Here is a 15,205-nt window from a genome sequence, read left to right on the forward strand (position 1 = left end):
AAGCGGACAGTGAGGTGGACACTGGGAAGGACCCTCAACATGTTCACAGATGATACAAATCTGGGAGGAGTGGCTGGGGCAGCAGATGGTTGTGCTGCCATCCAGAGGGACCTCAACAGGCTGGAGAAACAGGCTGACAGGAACATCACAAAGCTCAGCAATGGGAAATGCAAAGTCCTGCATCTGGGATGGAATAAACCCTACGCGCCAGCACACACTGAGGGCTTATCAGCTGGAAAGCAGCTCTGCAAAGAAGGACCTGAGTGTCCTGGTGGACACCAAGCTAATCATAAGCCAGCAACGCACTTTGGCAGCAAAGGCGGCCAACACCATCTTGGGCTGCACTAGACAGAGCACTGGTGGAGGGAGGTGATCCTTCCCCTCTGCTCAGCACGGATGAAGCCACATCTGGAGCACTGGGTCCAGTCCTGGGCTCCCCCATTCAAGAATGGTATGGACTTGTTGTAGTGAGTCCAGCGCAGGGCCACCAAGATGATTTATGCACTGGAATATCTTTCATGTGAGGAAAGACTGAAAGAGCTGGGATTGGTTAGCCTGGAGAAAAGAAGGCTTGGGGTGGATCTGACTGATGTTTATAAATACCTGACAGGAGGGGATGAAGAAGAGGGAGCCAGACTCCTCTCAATAGTGTCCACTGACAGGACAAGAGGCAAGTGACACAAATTGTACCATATGAAGTTCCATCTAAACATAAGAAAACACTTCTTTAGTGTGAGAGTGTTCAAACACTGGATGATCTCAAGACGTCCCTTCCAACCTAAATGATTCTGTGACTGATTACTTAATGAAAAATAAATAAGACTCATCTGTAGGTAGCTGTGCTGCACAGAGGAAGACAAATCTCATTTCATTTTTTTTGATGGAGAAGCTGAAGTACAAAAGGAAGAAATTACATGCCCGAATTACACGGCAAGCTGGTGGCAGAACAGGGAGTACACACCAGATCATTCCCAGACCATCTCTCTCCACTGGATCATAAAATACCTCCCATGATTATCTTATTCTTAGTTTTGCTCCAAGCACATCTAAAGGGAGCAAAATTCAATAAGCAGCAGCATTACATTCAAGACTATCCATCTTCACAAACAGCTTCCTGCAGAGTCTCGTAAGGACAAGCATCTGCCTCCTTTGGCTCTTCCTACATCAGTTACAAAGCCGTCGTTCCCCAGGTGCTCCTGATGTATGGGGGTTACAGCCTTCTTCCATCTGCCCACGTATCCATCTCCTAACCTGTTGCAGTTATCAAAATAAGCGTAAATATTATTTAATATGTTCATGATCACACTTTGACACGCATCAGAGAGAGTTTACATGAGTACCTCGACTGGCAGATCTTCATTTTTGCAAAAGTAAAGGCAGCTGAAAGCAAGTAGAGAAGATAATCCCCTCCAGTAACTCAATTTCTTGCAGGAAACAACCTATATTCTCGACTAGTGACTATAATCCAACAGTTTAAAGCAAAGGAAAAAGTTAAACGAGATTTTAGGATGCATCAGTCATCTTAAGGTAGCTACTCTTAAGATAGTTATCAATTCTACAGTGCAAAGTTCTGAAGTACTGAGCATAATTCTCGCTATCCCTCTTCAGGAAAGATTACATCAAAATGGAAAATGTGGGAAGAAAGGCAGGGAGGATGGTCAAGGGAATCAAAACCCTATTACATGAGGAGAAACTGGAAGAAATAGACCATTTGAAGCCTCGATAAGTAAAGCCTGTGAGAGGATGTGGTTCCTGTCAACAAATATTACAGCAGTAAACAATAATCAGAATTATGGGATCAAGTAAACCAAACTTTTTTTAATAAGAAAATCATTATATTTGTAAATGGAATTATATTAAATGTCAGTTTATAACAGAGCTCTGTACTGTATGACCCAGGTCACCCTTCTAGTCTTACATACCCAAAACAATGGTCAAAATTCTGTCATTCTGGAGTCAAGGCAATATTCTCTTGAATTCCTCAGTGTGTCCAGAATTCATGCCAGTGTCTGAAAGCTAACTGTAGTTTATAATGCTACAGAGAAAATCAGTCTTGTAAATAAATATCTGCCTGTGGTGAAAGACATGAATTTGTGTCTGATCTCTTCTCTGGGAATAGGGACCCTGTCTGGTGCTCTCTGTCTGACAGTGTATTGCTAACAAACATTGTATGCATCAAATTTCATACAATGTGTTACAAATAACCATACTTTTAGTGCTGTTGTCTGCAATCAATCTTAACTGTGTTGAAAAATGATACACATTTAACTGAAGTGCAGAGCTGGCTGCAGGTCTTTGCAGGGCTTTGTACAAACGGGTCTTCAGCCAAGTTCCTCCCCAGAAGGACAATCCCTGGCTCTGGACACCAGTTCTTCCCTCCCAGCTCTGGCAACACACCTCTACTCCAACCAAATAACTCAAGAATTCAAAGCAGGCCAAGCTAAGCAAGCTCGTCTGTAGGAGTGCATCCAGACAGAGAAGGATTTCGGATAGTTTTTTGAGGGAGAACTGTGGTCCAGGCTCATTGTTTTGGTGACATCACAATTCATATCCTCCAAAGATCCTGCCAAAAATCTCTTGAGAATAGAGGGAAGTGAAAAACAAGCAGTAAAAAAAGGACTCCACCCTCAAGGCCATTCTTCTAAAACATAACAATAAACCAGTGAAAAACATTTTCTCTAGCTTGGCTTTGCAGTTTGCTTTTAGAAACGGTCCTTCGTGGACAAATCTCTACTCTTCCAAAATCTCAGAAAGTGAGTGTCTCACACTTTGGGTGTCAACTCCGGATTGCACTAGAATCGATTTTGACTATTTTGGCATCCAGAGTTGTTAATGAGCATTTAGAAACAGGACAGTCTTACCGTCTTCTAACTGTATCTTTCCAGTGCTCTGGATTCAGCTGTATGTGTGCATATTCATGTGGCTCCCAGTCGGAAATCTTCAGGCAAGTAGTTCATACTGAAGCTGCTTGTGCCTCCTTACACCCTCTTCAGGGGACCAACATCATGGGAGGGGGCCATGGTCTCTCTTCAGTTTCTCATAACTACAAATTTGGGTGTCTGAAAGCAAGGGGTAGTGGGAAGCAGATGGTAGAAACTGCTCTGATTATGACATCTCGAAGAATCTCACTTACTATGCAGAAAGTGATAGTTCTTTTTCCTCTGACTGTGACCACGTGCAGTTGATGGGCTCGTGGCACCCCTCAGAGCTGGAGTGCCAGAGATGATCCAACAGGAATTCCAGTACTGCTCTTCTGAACCTGGTGCCCCTTCAGCTGTTTTGCCAAGTGCATAATGTTTCATGCAAATCAGCCAGAGAAATCTCACGACAAAACACTTCTGGGAAGGGCTGACAATATTGTCTGCGTTCAACTGAAATGTGCCCTTTCATTTGGAGGGAGAAACCCTACAGGGAAGTTGTAACATATAGGAATACGCAGTCTGGTCCATTTTGTAAGTTTGAAGCAATTTTTCAGCTTTTTGGTATCACGAGACAGAAAAATATAAAGATAAACCAAAGATTTGTTAGGATGGTAGCATGTTTACTTCCTTTTCACTCAGATATAGTAATTGTGCATGCTAATTGACTAATTGAGAAAAATCCAAGTCTATTTTGGACAAAATCAAAGGCAGGTTTATCACTACTTTGTCCCTGTAAAAAAACATGTGCAGCAGGGCATCCACAAGAACCTTGGGTCATGTTAGGATGGTAACAGCGACGATGCCTGTCCTGATGTTAAGGTGGTACATGTAGTATTCTGAGAGAGATTTCAGGAGGAAGAGGACAGTAGAAACACAGCTGGAACTCAGATCTCTAATTCTACAAAAGCCGTCACGAAAAAGACCTATCAGATAAGAAGTGATTAAAGGTCACACAATTCAAACATTTTGTGCACATGATGCTTTCATGTGCTAGCTCTGAACTATGCTTACACAGACAAAATGCACACGAGCATATGGTTGTTTTAAAAAAGGTAGTTTGCTAATCTTAACAGGATTGCCATACTGTGTGGGAGTTCAAAGCAAGAAATGTGGTTAAAATCTGTATAACCTTAGACTTCTGTGATGTAATAATTGCTTATTCAGCTGTTACAGTGAATATTTTGTGCAAAGGGGAGATAAACTTGAGAATGCTATCCAAAAGCATGATTCCTGGAATAGGAAACCCTGAATTGCTCTGGGAATTGCGCAAAAAATAAGCAGAAGTAAAAAGGACTGGATAATTTTCATGGCAGTAGCATTCCAGCTAGATCAAAAAGGGACAGATTTTTTAAGTAACAATCTACAAGAGCAGCTACTCTGTACAGGAGCTGATGGTGGAAAAGCTGGTGTACAACCCGGGATTAGATAGCTGTTCATTACTCAGTGCTGATCTACAGAACATAAAGCTCATGATAGTATCAAACCAAAGCCACCCGTGCCTGGGCAGGCTTATCAAGCTAGTGCTAGTAAAGCTTTCCAGTTCCTCAGTGCAAGAAGTGACGTGACCACCATATTCATTGACTTCCCAGCCCCCATAACCATAGCTGGGTATATATTTGGAAGTGAGTCCAGGTCAGGGGATCAAAGTCACACCTCCTTATGAAGATTTTTCAATCTTTTAAGCACATTAATTGATTAAGTTTGTAAAATGTGGTGCAGGCCTTGCCCTTCACTCAAGTTACTCTGTAAGATCCTCAGCACTAAGGAATGTGAGAAAACAGAACATGATTATCACTTCTCAGCATATGCAGATACAGGCAGCAGATGGGCTCTGTGAAAGCTCAGCGCTAGTCCAACACGTTTCAGTAACAGTATGTCATCCAGAATTTTTGGAACTCATGATTACAACAGACATGCATTGGTTTAGGTTTCCAGTAAGAAAAACACTTTCAACTTTCATCGCGCACTTTCTGACGAAACCTTTCTCGTCCTGTCAAGAAAACCCTCTCACTAGTGATGCTCATCCATCGAACTGTCAGCTGAAAAAAAAAAAAAAGTCTACATACAGCATTTGATCCTCAAAAGGCCAGATTGGCCATCCATATTATTCAGAGTCATGTTCTTTGTCTTCCAACCTCTCTTTACAGCTGTAGCCTCCTGACACAAAACCAGAGCAACTGCGTAGCCCTTTGGCCAAGGCTCCACTGCGTTACAGGTTCAGGGCAGACAAAGTGTGCTTGGCCTGCTCTGCCACGCCAAACCAACTGTTCCCAAAACAATGACACCTGGCTAATATTAGGTGGACGAGTCAGCTGCCTTTGTAGCAGGGACAGCAGTCAAGTGCTCGCAGCTGGGATCTGTAGTCTTGATTTTTTGGCTGTCCTTATAATAAGCTGTGGAAATGCTGTTTCTGGCAATGCAAATACACTCTGGCTGGCCACTCAAGGCATCAAATAGACCCAGAGACTGGATTAGACAAGAGGGAAACCAGCTGACTTCAAAGCTCCAACTGGTAATAGACTAACATAAGTACAGCCTTGTTGCATCTTGATACCGTGTGTAAGCCTAGGGATTAGGCACACAGAGTAGAGGAAAGGGTGAAGGAGACCTGAAACTATGACAGACATAGAACAGAAAACATGCCCTGAAACAAATGCTTGGAATTGGGAGTAATGGAGCGATGCAGGAAAGCATTACCTTTCTCCATCTGAGGTGATGTGTTTGCTAGATCTCTTCAGACTGGAGTTGGGATGAAGATGTCCCTCCTCCATTTTATATGCAGAGAAAGAAGTAAACACTGAATAGGATCTTCTTCTGCAGAGACATTCTTGTTTACCTCAAGACCGTACATCAAATATGCCAATATACTGACGGGGTAAGATGAACAGAGCTGAGCTGTGCCATTAGTCACCTTGGGACAGTAAACTATTCTCAGTCCTTCCACTAGGTTGTTCTTACAGGTTCCCTCACAGGATATACCAGCTTGAACCTTGTAACAAACACCTGAAACTTGGAGCCAGGACGCCCTCTCTTGTGACACCCACAGCAGCACAAGCCAGGGAGCCATCTCCAGAGCATCTGTTGCAGCTTTCAAGGTTGTGTTTATCACCAACTGTCCCTCCCCGGCACTGCTCTAGACTAGTTTGGCCTCAAAGAGGGCCTGTGACGATAGCGCTTCTCTCCTTCAAGTGTGGAGGTCATATTGAGTCTTTACAGACCAACAGAAAATCACTCACAGTTCATGTGCTGCTAAAAAACACAATATTCTCTCTGAACAGGCTTAAAGGGTTGGAACCTTTACATTCAGATGAATTCTCAGCTGAGTGTGATTATTTCAGGATAGCTGAAATCACTGAAGAAACCCAGTTAGCACACTAACTAAAGCAGCAGCACCCTAAAGGAAATGCCTGGTATGTTAGTGTGTTTTGTGGTTGGTTTTAAAACAGCCAACATTTTACTGGAAATTTTCTTTGGTCTGGAGAACACTCATTTATGGGGAATGTGGCTCTGGTAGCACCAGCAGTGGCCATCACACAATTAGGGGGATTTTTCAGATATGGCCAAACCTCATTTTATGAGGTGTCTGTTTGCAGTTTATAAAAGCAGCTCTTAAAATCCTTCATGGCAATTGCTGGTGATGAGGTAGCTGCTATGTTTGGCGATAAGAACAGGCCTAAGGGAGGCAACGCTATGTTGCAACATGCCTTATTTTCTCTGGTGGGGAAAGTGAGTGTCTGAATGTGGGTTTTTTATTTTGTCTCAGGTCTCATAAAAATATCTTTCAAAAAAGTAGGCAACTGGCTACTAAAAAATTAGAAAAGACGACTCCATCTATTACAAGAAGACTGTAAAGCATCCCATATACATATCAAAATACCACAAAAGATAGGGATGAAGGAGCCCTCAGAGGTAATCTTGTTTTACCCACTGCTCTCAGGCAGAACTGATAAAATTTGGTCAGTTCCAGGCAGATTTCTATTTAGTCGTTCAAAACAATATCAAGTGAGGCTGACTGCACAACCTCTCACAAGGCAATGTGCTCTTGTGCCTCAATGTTCCTCATGACAGGGAATTTTTAATAATATATTACCTCACTGCCCACTCCAAAAGGCCATTTAAACCCATTCTTTTGTTACTACCTCTTACACACAGGCTCTTACACACAGGCTCTTACACATTTCAACAACCATCTGAAGACTGCTGCTTCATGGAGATGTCTTTTCTGTGAACAAATTAACTTGAATTTTTTCATCTTTTTGGATAGGTTATTTTCTGGATTTCTGTGAGGAGGCTGGAGTTCAAAAGATACTAAGACTAGAAGACTGGAGGCTGTTCTGAAGATTTCTAGAAGACATGAAGATATTGAGAGAAACTTAATACCGGAGTCCACCCAGTCAGCATCATGTAAACAGCTTAGTATAAGTAATGCCTGTCCTAGACTTTACATACTCACAAGAATATGAAAAAGGGGGTACATTCACAGCTCTGATGGACACAGGTGGCCTAAAGAACCCAGTCTCACCAAGATGACATAGGTGGACCTACAAAAAAGACCCATCATCATCATCATCATAACAGCAACTGCTCTTTCTGACAAGCACATGCTAAATTTTGTCCTTCATTCCTCCCTGTATGGAAAAATCATGCAAATAATGAAATTATTTCACAGGGTGTTGATAGCCTGAAGTGCCACTTTCTCTTTCTCATTTAAGAACAAATTTTTATCTTCTCTTGATTTCTCATTTCAAATCTTAAAAAGTTGTGTCATTAGGAAGTTTTATATAAGGTGTTACAATTAATCTGTTGTTAGTCCTGTTCATTTGCATAAAGGCCATGATCCAAAATGTACTGCAGTAAATGACAGTCTTCAGCTAGATCTTAAAGAGCTTTGAATCGAGTCCAAGTATGTGTATATATTCAAATTAAAGCAACTGAAATAGGAAGGATATGAGAATGTGACAGAGCAGCACATCTCAGTATCAAACATACATATGCTCAAGCGTTCCTATATTTGCTAATGTAAAATGGTTGCAGGAGAAACATTTTCACACCGGGATTTCTCTATTTTCATCTGACCAGAAAATTAGCAAGATTAACTATGCTTCTACGTACTGCTTAAGGGAAACATATCTACTCTGTAGGCATATTTATTGCTGAATATAAAAAAAAAAAAAAAAAAAGATGGACAATGATGAAAGACTGATATTCTACTATTGCCATAAAGAATAGTCTGGAAACACTACATAGATGGGACAAAATTTATAGCTCAATGGGACAAGGTTCAAATATGGAAGGAACCACAGACTACAGAGCAGGGAGAAAATAAAGATCCATTTTTTTGTATATAATTACGTAGCATTGATTTAGGGAAGATTTCCTTTTGGAGAAAATGTTACTAATACCCCCCCTTACATGAGATTTCCCTCATTTTTGAAATTACTATATACAGAGTTGCAAATTGATATCTAACTCTTCCAGTTTTTCTTCCAAAGTATTGATAATTAGAAGGACTCAGTACTTGAAATTTAGTCAGTCATAAGAGCTGGAAGATTGTAATATTTCAAAGAGATGTACTGCTGGTAGCATCTGTACAATATAACCTTCCAGCGCTTAGTAAATCCTAGGAAACACCCTAAAAAGATGGAATATGCCAGACAAAGTATTTCTATATCCGTACACTTACTTTGGCATTGATAAATTTACTAAGCTTAAGGTCTCAATCCAGATTTTGACTAGACTCAGAAGTGAACCTTTTAGTAGGGAACATCTTACAAGCTTGTGCAGTTTGGGTCATTTGTGGGTGCTAACATAATCCAGAACATAACAGACTTCCTCTACTTGTGTAATAAGTACCCAAAACTTCATCAGAGAAGTCATTCAGCTTTTTTGAATGAAAATTTTCAGTTAATTTAACTGAAAAGAATTTGAATGAGAATTCCTGCAAATCTAGAGACTCAGTTTTCTTCTTAAGATCCAACAGCACAGAGTTGAAATCCAAAGGGCAATTTCTCAAAACTTTTACATCTAAAGTAGGTTATACTAAGTACGAAGCAGAGACAAAGTACTCATGAGCGCAGAGAACAAAGAGGCGTTACTCGTTTAAAAAAGTGAAGGCAAAAAGCTTCATTAACTGCATTAGCCAAAGACGTGCCAGCGTATGCAGGAAAGCATTAGCGCTGGAGAACATTCTTTAGAACTGTTGCATCCTGTTGACCAGAGAAAACTTTCAACACAACTTTTACTGGACTATCCCAGTGTCTTGCCAGAGATGATTTCAGCAGGACAAGAATCCAAGTCTGATAAACAGGCAGGTACTGTCACAATTTTTCCCTTACCGTACACACTCATCCTGTGACTGGAAATTACCTGGTACATCATCTTACGTAGGTACTACTTTGACTATTCCTTCTCCGCTTACTTGACATTATTCTGAGCATTTCTAAACTAATTTTTACTCACAAAGTATTACAGCCGGTAATTCTTTACATTCTTCTAGGGCTCTTCACTGATCTGTACTGACCCTTTGTCTCCTTCACATTCTGCCTTTTTGCTCCTCGTGCCCTTTTCCTCTGTTCTCCCTCTTGCTCCTGATGACTCCTTCACGGACTTCGTTGTGGACGATTTTTCTACTCTTTCTCACCCTGCAGTCTTCTCAGTCTTCTGCCTCCACGTCTACATCTTACCTTGGAGCAATGTTATCTGCTCTCCCAGTGATGACTTAACTATTAAAATCTCAACACCTGGTCTACTTCCTTCCACTGAATCTACACATAAATACACGTGCTTGACATTTCCCGAGTGCTTTACAAAAACTTTTGCCTATTCTGGCTAAAATGACCTGCTTATTTTGTTCTTTCTTAACTTTACTCATTTTCCTTACTCCCTGTCATGTCAACCATCACTTTTTGCTACCTTTTTCACAAAAGCTTTTGTTCATTTATCTCTTTCACACTAAACCACTCTATGCTACCATTAAAATTCTTGCCCATGCCCTGATGTTTTATTTGGATTTCAGCCCTCTCTTTCTCGACCTTCTCTGTCCCATCCCCTTTTAGTCTCCACAGATATTTTACTACATCTAGTAAACCCATATTCTCTGTTTACTGAATTGATTTTGCCACCTACTTCTTTAGATCTATTCATAACTCACAAAACCAAACTTAAATGCTTTCATGGTCCCAGGTAACTCTATTTCTGCCAAGTCCCAGAAGGCTAAGACCCATCTTTCATTTCAGAAAATGTTAATAAAAGTATTGTAGAACAAGTTGCTCTTAACTACTTATTAAAAACACATGTAAAGTTGATATGGGCAGAAGAGGCTGAAGTGCAACGATAGATAAATAACTTTTGAAAATCCATTGACCTGCTATCAGATAATGCCCGAAATCTGACAGAATAGTATAAATACACTGCAGTAACTTGATAAGCTAGTTTATGGATTTTCATCTTGGATTTCACTAACGTGTCTGCTTTCAATTACACAGATGAAAAACAAGAGTTTAACATCTTGCTCTTCCCCTGATTGCAATAAAATGTCATGTTTGAAAATGGACTATTAAAACAAAACTCAACTGAAAACTAATTTAGAGATAGCACTCGTATTTTAGAACTGTATTTTTTGGTAGTATGAGATTTTGGGGGGAGATTTTATCTATGATAGCAAGCAAGAAAGCATAGAATTAGCCTTTTGTAAGTCCTACCTCCACCCATATACTTCTTATAAATTTACTGCTATAAAAGCACATGTAAAAATCATAATCTTAAAATAAAACTCATTCCACAAAGTCAGTGGAACATTTTTTTTTATTACAAACTCTAAGCTCACCCTGAATAGACACGCTTCCAGATGTTTAGTGAGTTAAACTGTCTGTGCCTGTAGCACCAAGACACGCCAAAGACGCAGCCAGAGGATGAAACTATTCATCCACTGGCTGGGGATAACGATGGGAGCAATTCACCTTCCCCAGTAGAAGGTAGTTTATAGCATAAGGAAAAAAATGTTTAAAAAAATGCAATATTTACAATGAAACAAAGTTGCATTACAAAATTTAGAAGGTTTTTAAGACCCTTACTCTTGCAAAGAATGATGGCGTATCTATATTCATATGCACTGGGCAGTTCCACTGAAGGCAGTCCCTTATGTTTTTTTAGAATAAGGACTTTAATTAATTGATACTGATGATTTGATGATTCACTTGTAAGGAAAAGCAATTAAGAAAACTGATGGTAACAAGCTTAGGGGGAAGCTGTATTTCAGAAATACGTTGTCCTAGTGACTTGGCACTTGTATCACTAAAGCACTTTGGAGCTCGTCTTTGCCCCAAGCCCCCTTATCCCAGTCACAGAGAGGAACCCAGGCTCAGCCCTGAAGAACCTGCACTTAAACAACAGCATCTCACAAGCTAATTACCCCATTTGCCTGCAAAACACAGATGGCCACGTGAAATAATGCAGGGAAAAAAAAAAAATCTTTCTTAGAGCAATTACAATTCCTAGTACTTTTAAATTATTAAATACAATTACTAGTAATTATTTAATTTGAGCAAAGTCTACTCTTCCAAAAGGTAGTGTCCTAAGCAAGGATCCTCATCTGTTTTCATATATTTACATCTAATTTTATCCAGTATACCGTTTTCAAAGCTCTAAGGATTTAGAAATTCTCAGTGAGAGTATGGATTTTTATTTGAGAATAAAAACCCGATATACCTTTTACTGCCAAATTTGGCTATACTTTGTGTTAAAAAAAAACCAGCTTTGAAAACCTGAACTTATGTATCTAATTACTTACCATTTTTCTAAATAGTCTAGTAATTAAGGTTAAATGTACAGAGATTACAAAATGAAATTCTTGGGTGTTTTACAGTAATGTTGAATGCTTAAAATTACTATGTCCCTTCACTGTGATACATCAAAGCCACAGTTTTGCTGATGTACTCTGTTGTCTGAGAGAACATAGGAGTTATTTGGGGATTGGGGCATAAATGTTGCTTTTCCAACGTTCTGTATTCTGTCCCTCCTCTTGAAAAGGAGTGGCTAACGTCCCTCTATCAAAAAGCAAACATTTTGAAGGGTATCTGCGACAAGTGCTCTGCTATATGGAAATCTAAGAGCCAAAATACTGTGACAGTAACAAATAATTTCCTTCACTGGCTTTTGTCTGCCATTGTTAGGCCTAAACCTGAGACCATATGTTTCTAAATGTTTCTAAGTGTTAGCCTGGCTTATAGCATCATCAGGCCTCAAGTCTGAATGGCCCCCTTGGGGTTACTCTAATAGAAAAAGCCACTTACCTGTTAGTGATGATAAATTCACTATCACCATATGAAAATGAGTTTCTTTGTCGTATCTTAGCAGTTATATTTGCATCAGATTGCTACACTGAATTAAATCGAGTAAATATCCTCTTTTTTAGACAGTATTAAGAACAGACTGTGGAAGGGGAGTCATGGCCCAGATCCAGCTCCAGGAGTGACCACACCACATCATTCATAGACGTTTCACATCTTCGCCTGCATCCTTTGCTTCGCTGTCCCTCCCGCCCCACTGAGATTTCACACAACTATTGATCCTGTTTCCCCTTTTTTGGGGGTGTAAGTTGGTCTCCTGCGGATCAGATCCAACCCCCCCAGTTTTGGGACCCCTCACCTTCGCCGGGTGTCACTGAATCCGCCACCTTTCGCTGCTGGAGGGGGACACACACACACCCCGGGCGCCCACCGCCCCGCCAGCTCCTCACTCCCGGGACACCGGGCTGTAAAAACCCCGCAGGCGCCCACCCCACACCCCCCCCCCCCCCCCGCCCCGAGTTTGGGTTGGGGGGTGCCCGGGCCAAGGACGGACAGACCCTCCGCCCTCCCAACCACAACGCCCGTCCCGGCGGAGCCTCGGGTGCCCCCCCCGGAGCAGAACTAACCCGCTCGGGTGGCGGCAGCCCCGGGCGGGGACGGGGACGACCGGGAGCCAGCGGCGGAGCCGGTGCACGCCACGCCTTTCACCTCACTGGAACGTGGCAGAGGCGCTTTAAAGCCTGGCCGGGGGTACGGGGGGGGGGACGACACATACACCCCCCCACATCCACCCACCCCACCGGGGGGAGCGCGGCCCCGGGAGAGGGTACGGCCGGGGCAGGCGGTCCGGGGATGGGGATGTGGGGGGAAGGCACCCCACTGCCGGCAGCCTCCCGGCCAGGCGGGGCTTCACCGGTGCCCCGCAGCCCGCCGTGGTGCCCGAAGGCAGAGCCGGGCCCGGGGGCGCCGGGACGGCGGCGGAGGAGGAGGAAGAGGAGGAAGGGGGGGTTGGTGAACCCGGCTGCCGCCCAGTGATGGGCTCGCTCCCCGCACTTACCTTGGCCCCGGAGCGGAGGTACTAGCGCCAGGAGCAGGAACAGGAGCAGCGGCCGGGCCCCGCCGAGCTTGTCCATGGGCCGCCCGCAGCTCCCCGCCGGCGGGAGCGCTGGCAGCGAGCGGGGGCTTGGCTCTCCGGCAGCGGCCAACGGGCTCCCCCCCCCCCCCCCTTTTTTTTTTTTTTTTTTTTGCTTGCTGCTGCTGTTTCTGATGTTTATCCCAGCCGCCTGAGACCGGTTGGGAAAGAGCTCGCAGAAACACCCCCCCCCAACTCCCCTCCCCACTCAGGGGGCTTTACAAAGATTGAATTCACTGCCGGCCCGCAGCGCGGGGCAGAGCTGAGCCGCCACCGCAGCTCGGAGGCACAGACCCTGTGGCTTCTGAGACCCCAACCTCTCTCCCCGCCACCCCCCCTACACACACACACACGCTCTAAAAGTGACTCCCCTTAGCTCGGAAAACTTCTACAGCTACTCCGCGGCAACCTAGGGCCGGCGTGAGTGATTCCGTGAAGGAGAAATGCAGCGATTTCGCTCGGTGCCAAGGAGGAGAAAGCCACAAACAAAAGGCAAAGCGAAGCAAAACGAAAGAAAGAAAGAAACCACCTAGCAGGGAAGGAAAGGTTGAACCTCTGGAGGGCAGATTTTCAACCCCCGTCCTTGGTCTTCCCGTGGATTTTACTCCAACCCAACCTCTGTCAATAAAAAGGGTTTAAAAAGGAGAGGGATTCTAGAATCTTTCAATGAAATTCACTGGGGGGAAAAAAATTCTCTTCTTCCCTCCCCCTCCTTTTAAAAAGTCAGGATGAGAATTTCAACCCAAATGAAGGAGGCAGCCCTGCTCTATCTCTCTCCCCTCCCTTTTTTTTTCTTTTTTTTTAAACCTGCTCTGCTCTCTCTCTCCCCTCCTTTCTTCTTTTTTTTTTTAAAACCTGCTCTTCTCTATTTCTTCCCTCCCTTCTTTTTTTTCTTCTTTTTTAAAAAAACCTGCTCTTCTCTATCTCTTCCCTCCCTTCTTTTTTTCTTCTTTTTTTTTTTAAACCTGCTCTTCTCTATCTCTTCCCTCCCTTCTTTTTTTTTTTAAACCTGCTCTTCTCTATCTCTCCCCTCCTTTTTTTTTTTTTTTTTTTTTTTTTTTTTTAAGCCTTATCTTATTTAAACGGGAACACAAATACTGATAGTGGTCAAAGGAAGCTGGAGTTGAAAGCACCCAGTTGGCTATGCTGTCGCCAAGATCGTTTAAGATAATGTGGGGGATAATATTTGCAGGCAAATGGGACTGGGAACAAATGGAGAGTTCATCACCCCTCTATACTTTGCCCTCGGTTTTACTCAGACAAACAGTTGGAAGTCAGTTTGTGTTTACTTGGCAGTTGTGCCACATGGACTCCGATTGTAACTACTCAATAACATAACTTTTAAGTATCTCTCCTCAAAATATCCTACTGGAAAAAGTATTGAAGGCAGTAAGAGTTGAAAGTGTGCACATTTTGTTCTGCACCAGGTTACTTGCTCTTCTCTTTTCCTACACAAGAACATAAAAATGGCCATGAGGCCAAGGGTCCAACTATCCCAGTAGCCTGTCTTCAGCGCAGGAACAGGGAGAACGCGGGCGGTATTTTCCTTTTGTTCCTTTTGAACCTGGCTCCACCCAACCTTCTCCTGGTGCCTCCTAACCCTACTGCAGGAAGAGACATCAGAGAACTGACCCCTCCCCACCCTCTTGATGCCCAGGTCATCTTTTTTTGACCGCTGTTTCTTTTTTGTTTGTTGGTTTGTTTTTTCCCCCTCTATTTTACTGGGAAGGGGCAGCTGGAAAAGGGGAAGAAGGAGGCACAGCTGACTTGATTTGGGGGTGTTTTTTGCTTTCTTTTCCTACACAAGCATGCCTATTTCTGCCTCTTCTTTAAATGCCCTAACTCAGTTTACAGGGATTTTCCCT

The 15,205-nt window shown here is 42.9% G+C and overlaps 1 protein-coding gene across 4 annotated transcripts in view; it reads right to left on the minus strand.

Moving 5' to 3' along the window:
• The window catches only part of FBLN1 (fibulin 1), an 83,139-nt gene extending 68,499 nt beyond the window's left edge, over positions 1-14,640 (minus strand). For 2 of the 4 annotated variants that reach the window (XM_074872118.1, XM_074872120.1), the window contains exon 1: positions 13,266-14,640. In XM_074872118.1, coding sequence (XP_074728219.1) covers positions 13,266-13,341 — 76 coding nt within the window. In that variant the 5' untranslated portion in view covers positions 13,342-14,640. Of the gene's footprint in view, positions 1-2,861; positions 2,893-13,265 lie in introns of those variants that run through there. The other 2 variants (XM_074872119.1, XM_074872121.1) reach the window with 2 other exon arrangements.
• Between the last annotated feature and the right edge of the window lie 565 nt (positions 14,641-15,205).

Source organism: Strix uralensis, chromosome 5 (assembly GCF_047716275.1).
Source record: "Strix uralensis isolate ZFMK-TIS-50842 chromosome 5, bStrUra1, whole genome shotgun sequence".
Classification (NCBI taxonomy): Eukaryota; Metazoa; Chordata; class Aves; order Strigiformes; family Strigidae; genus Strix; species Strix uralensis.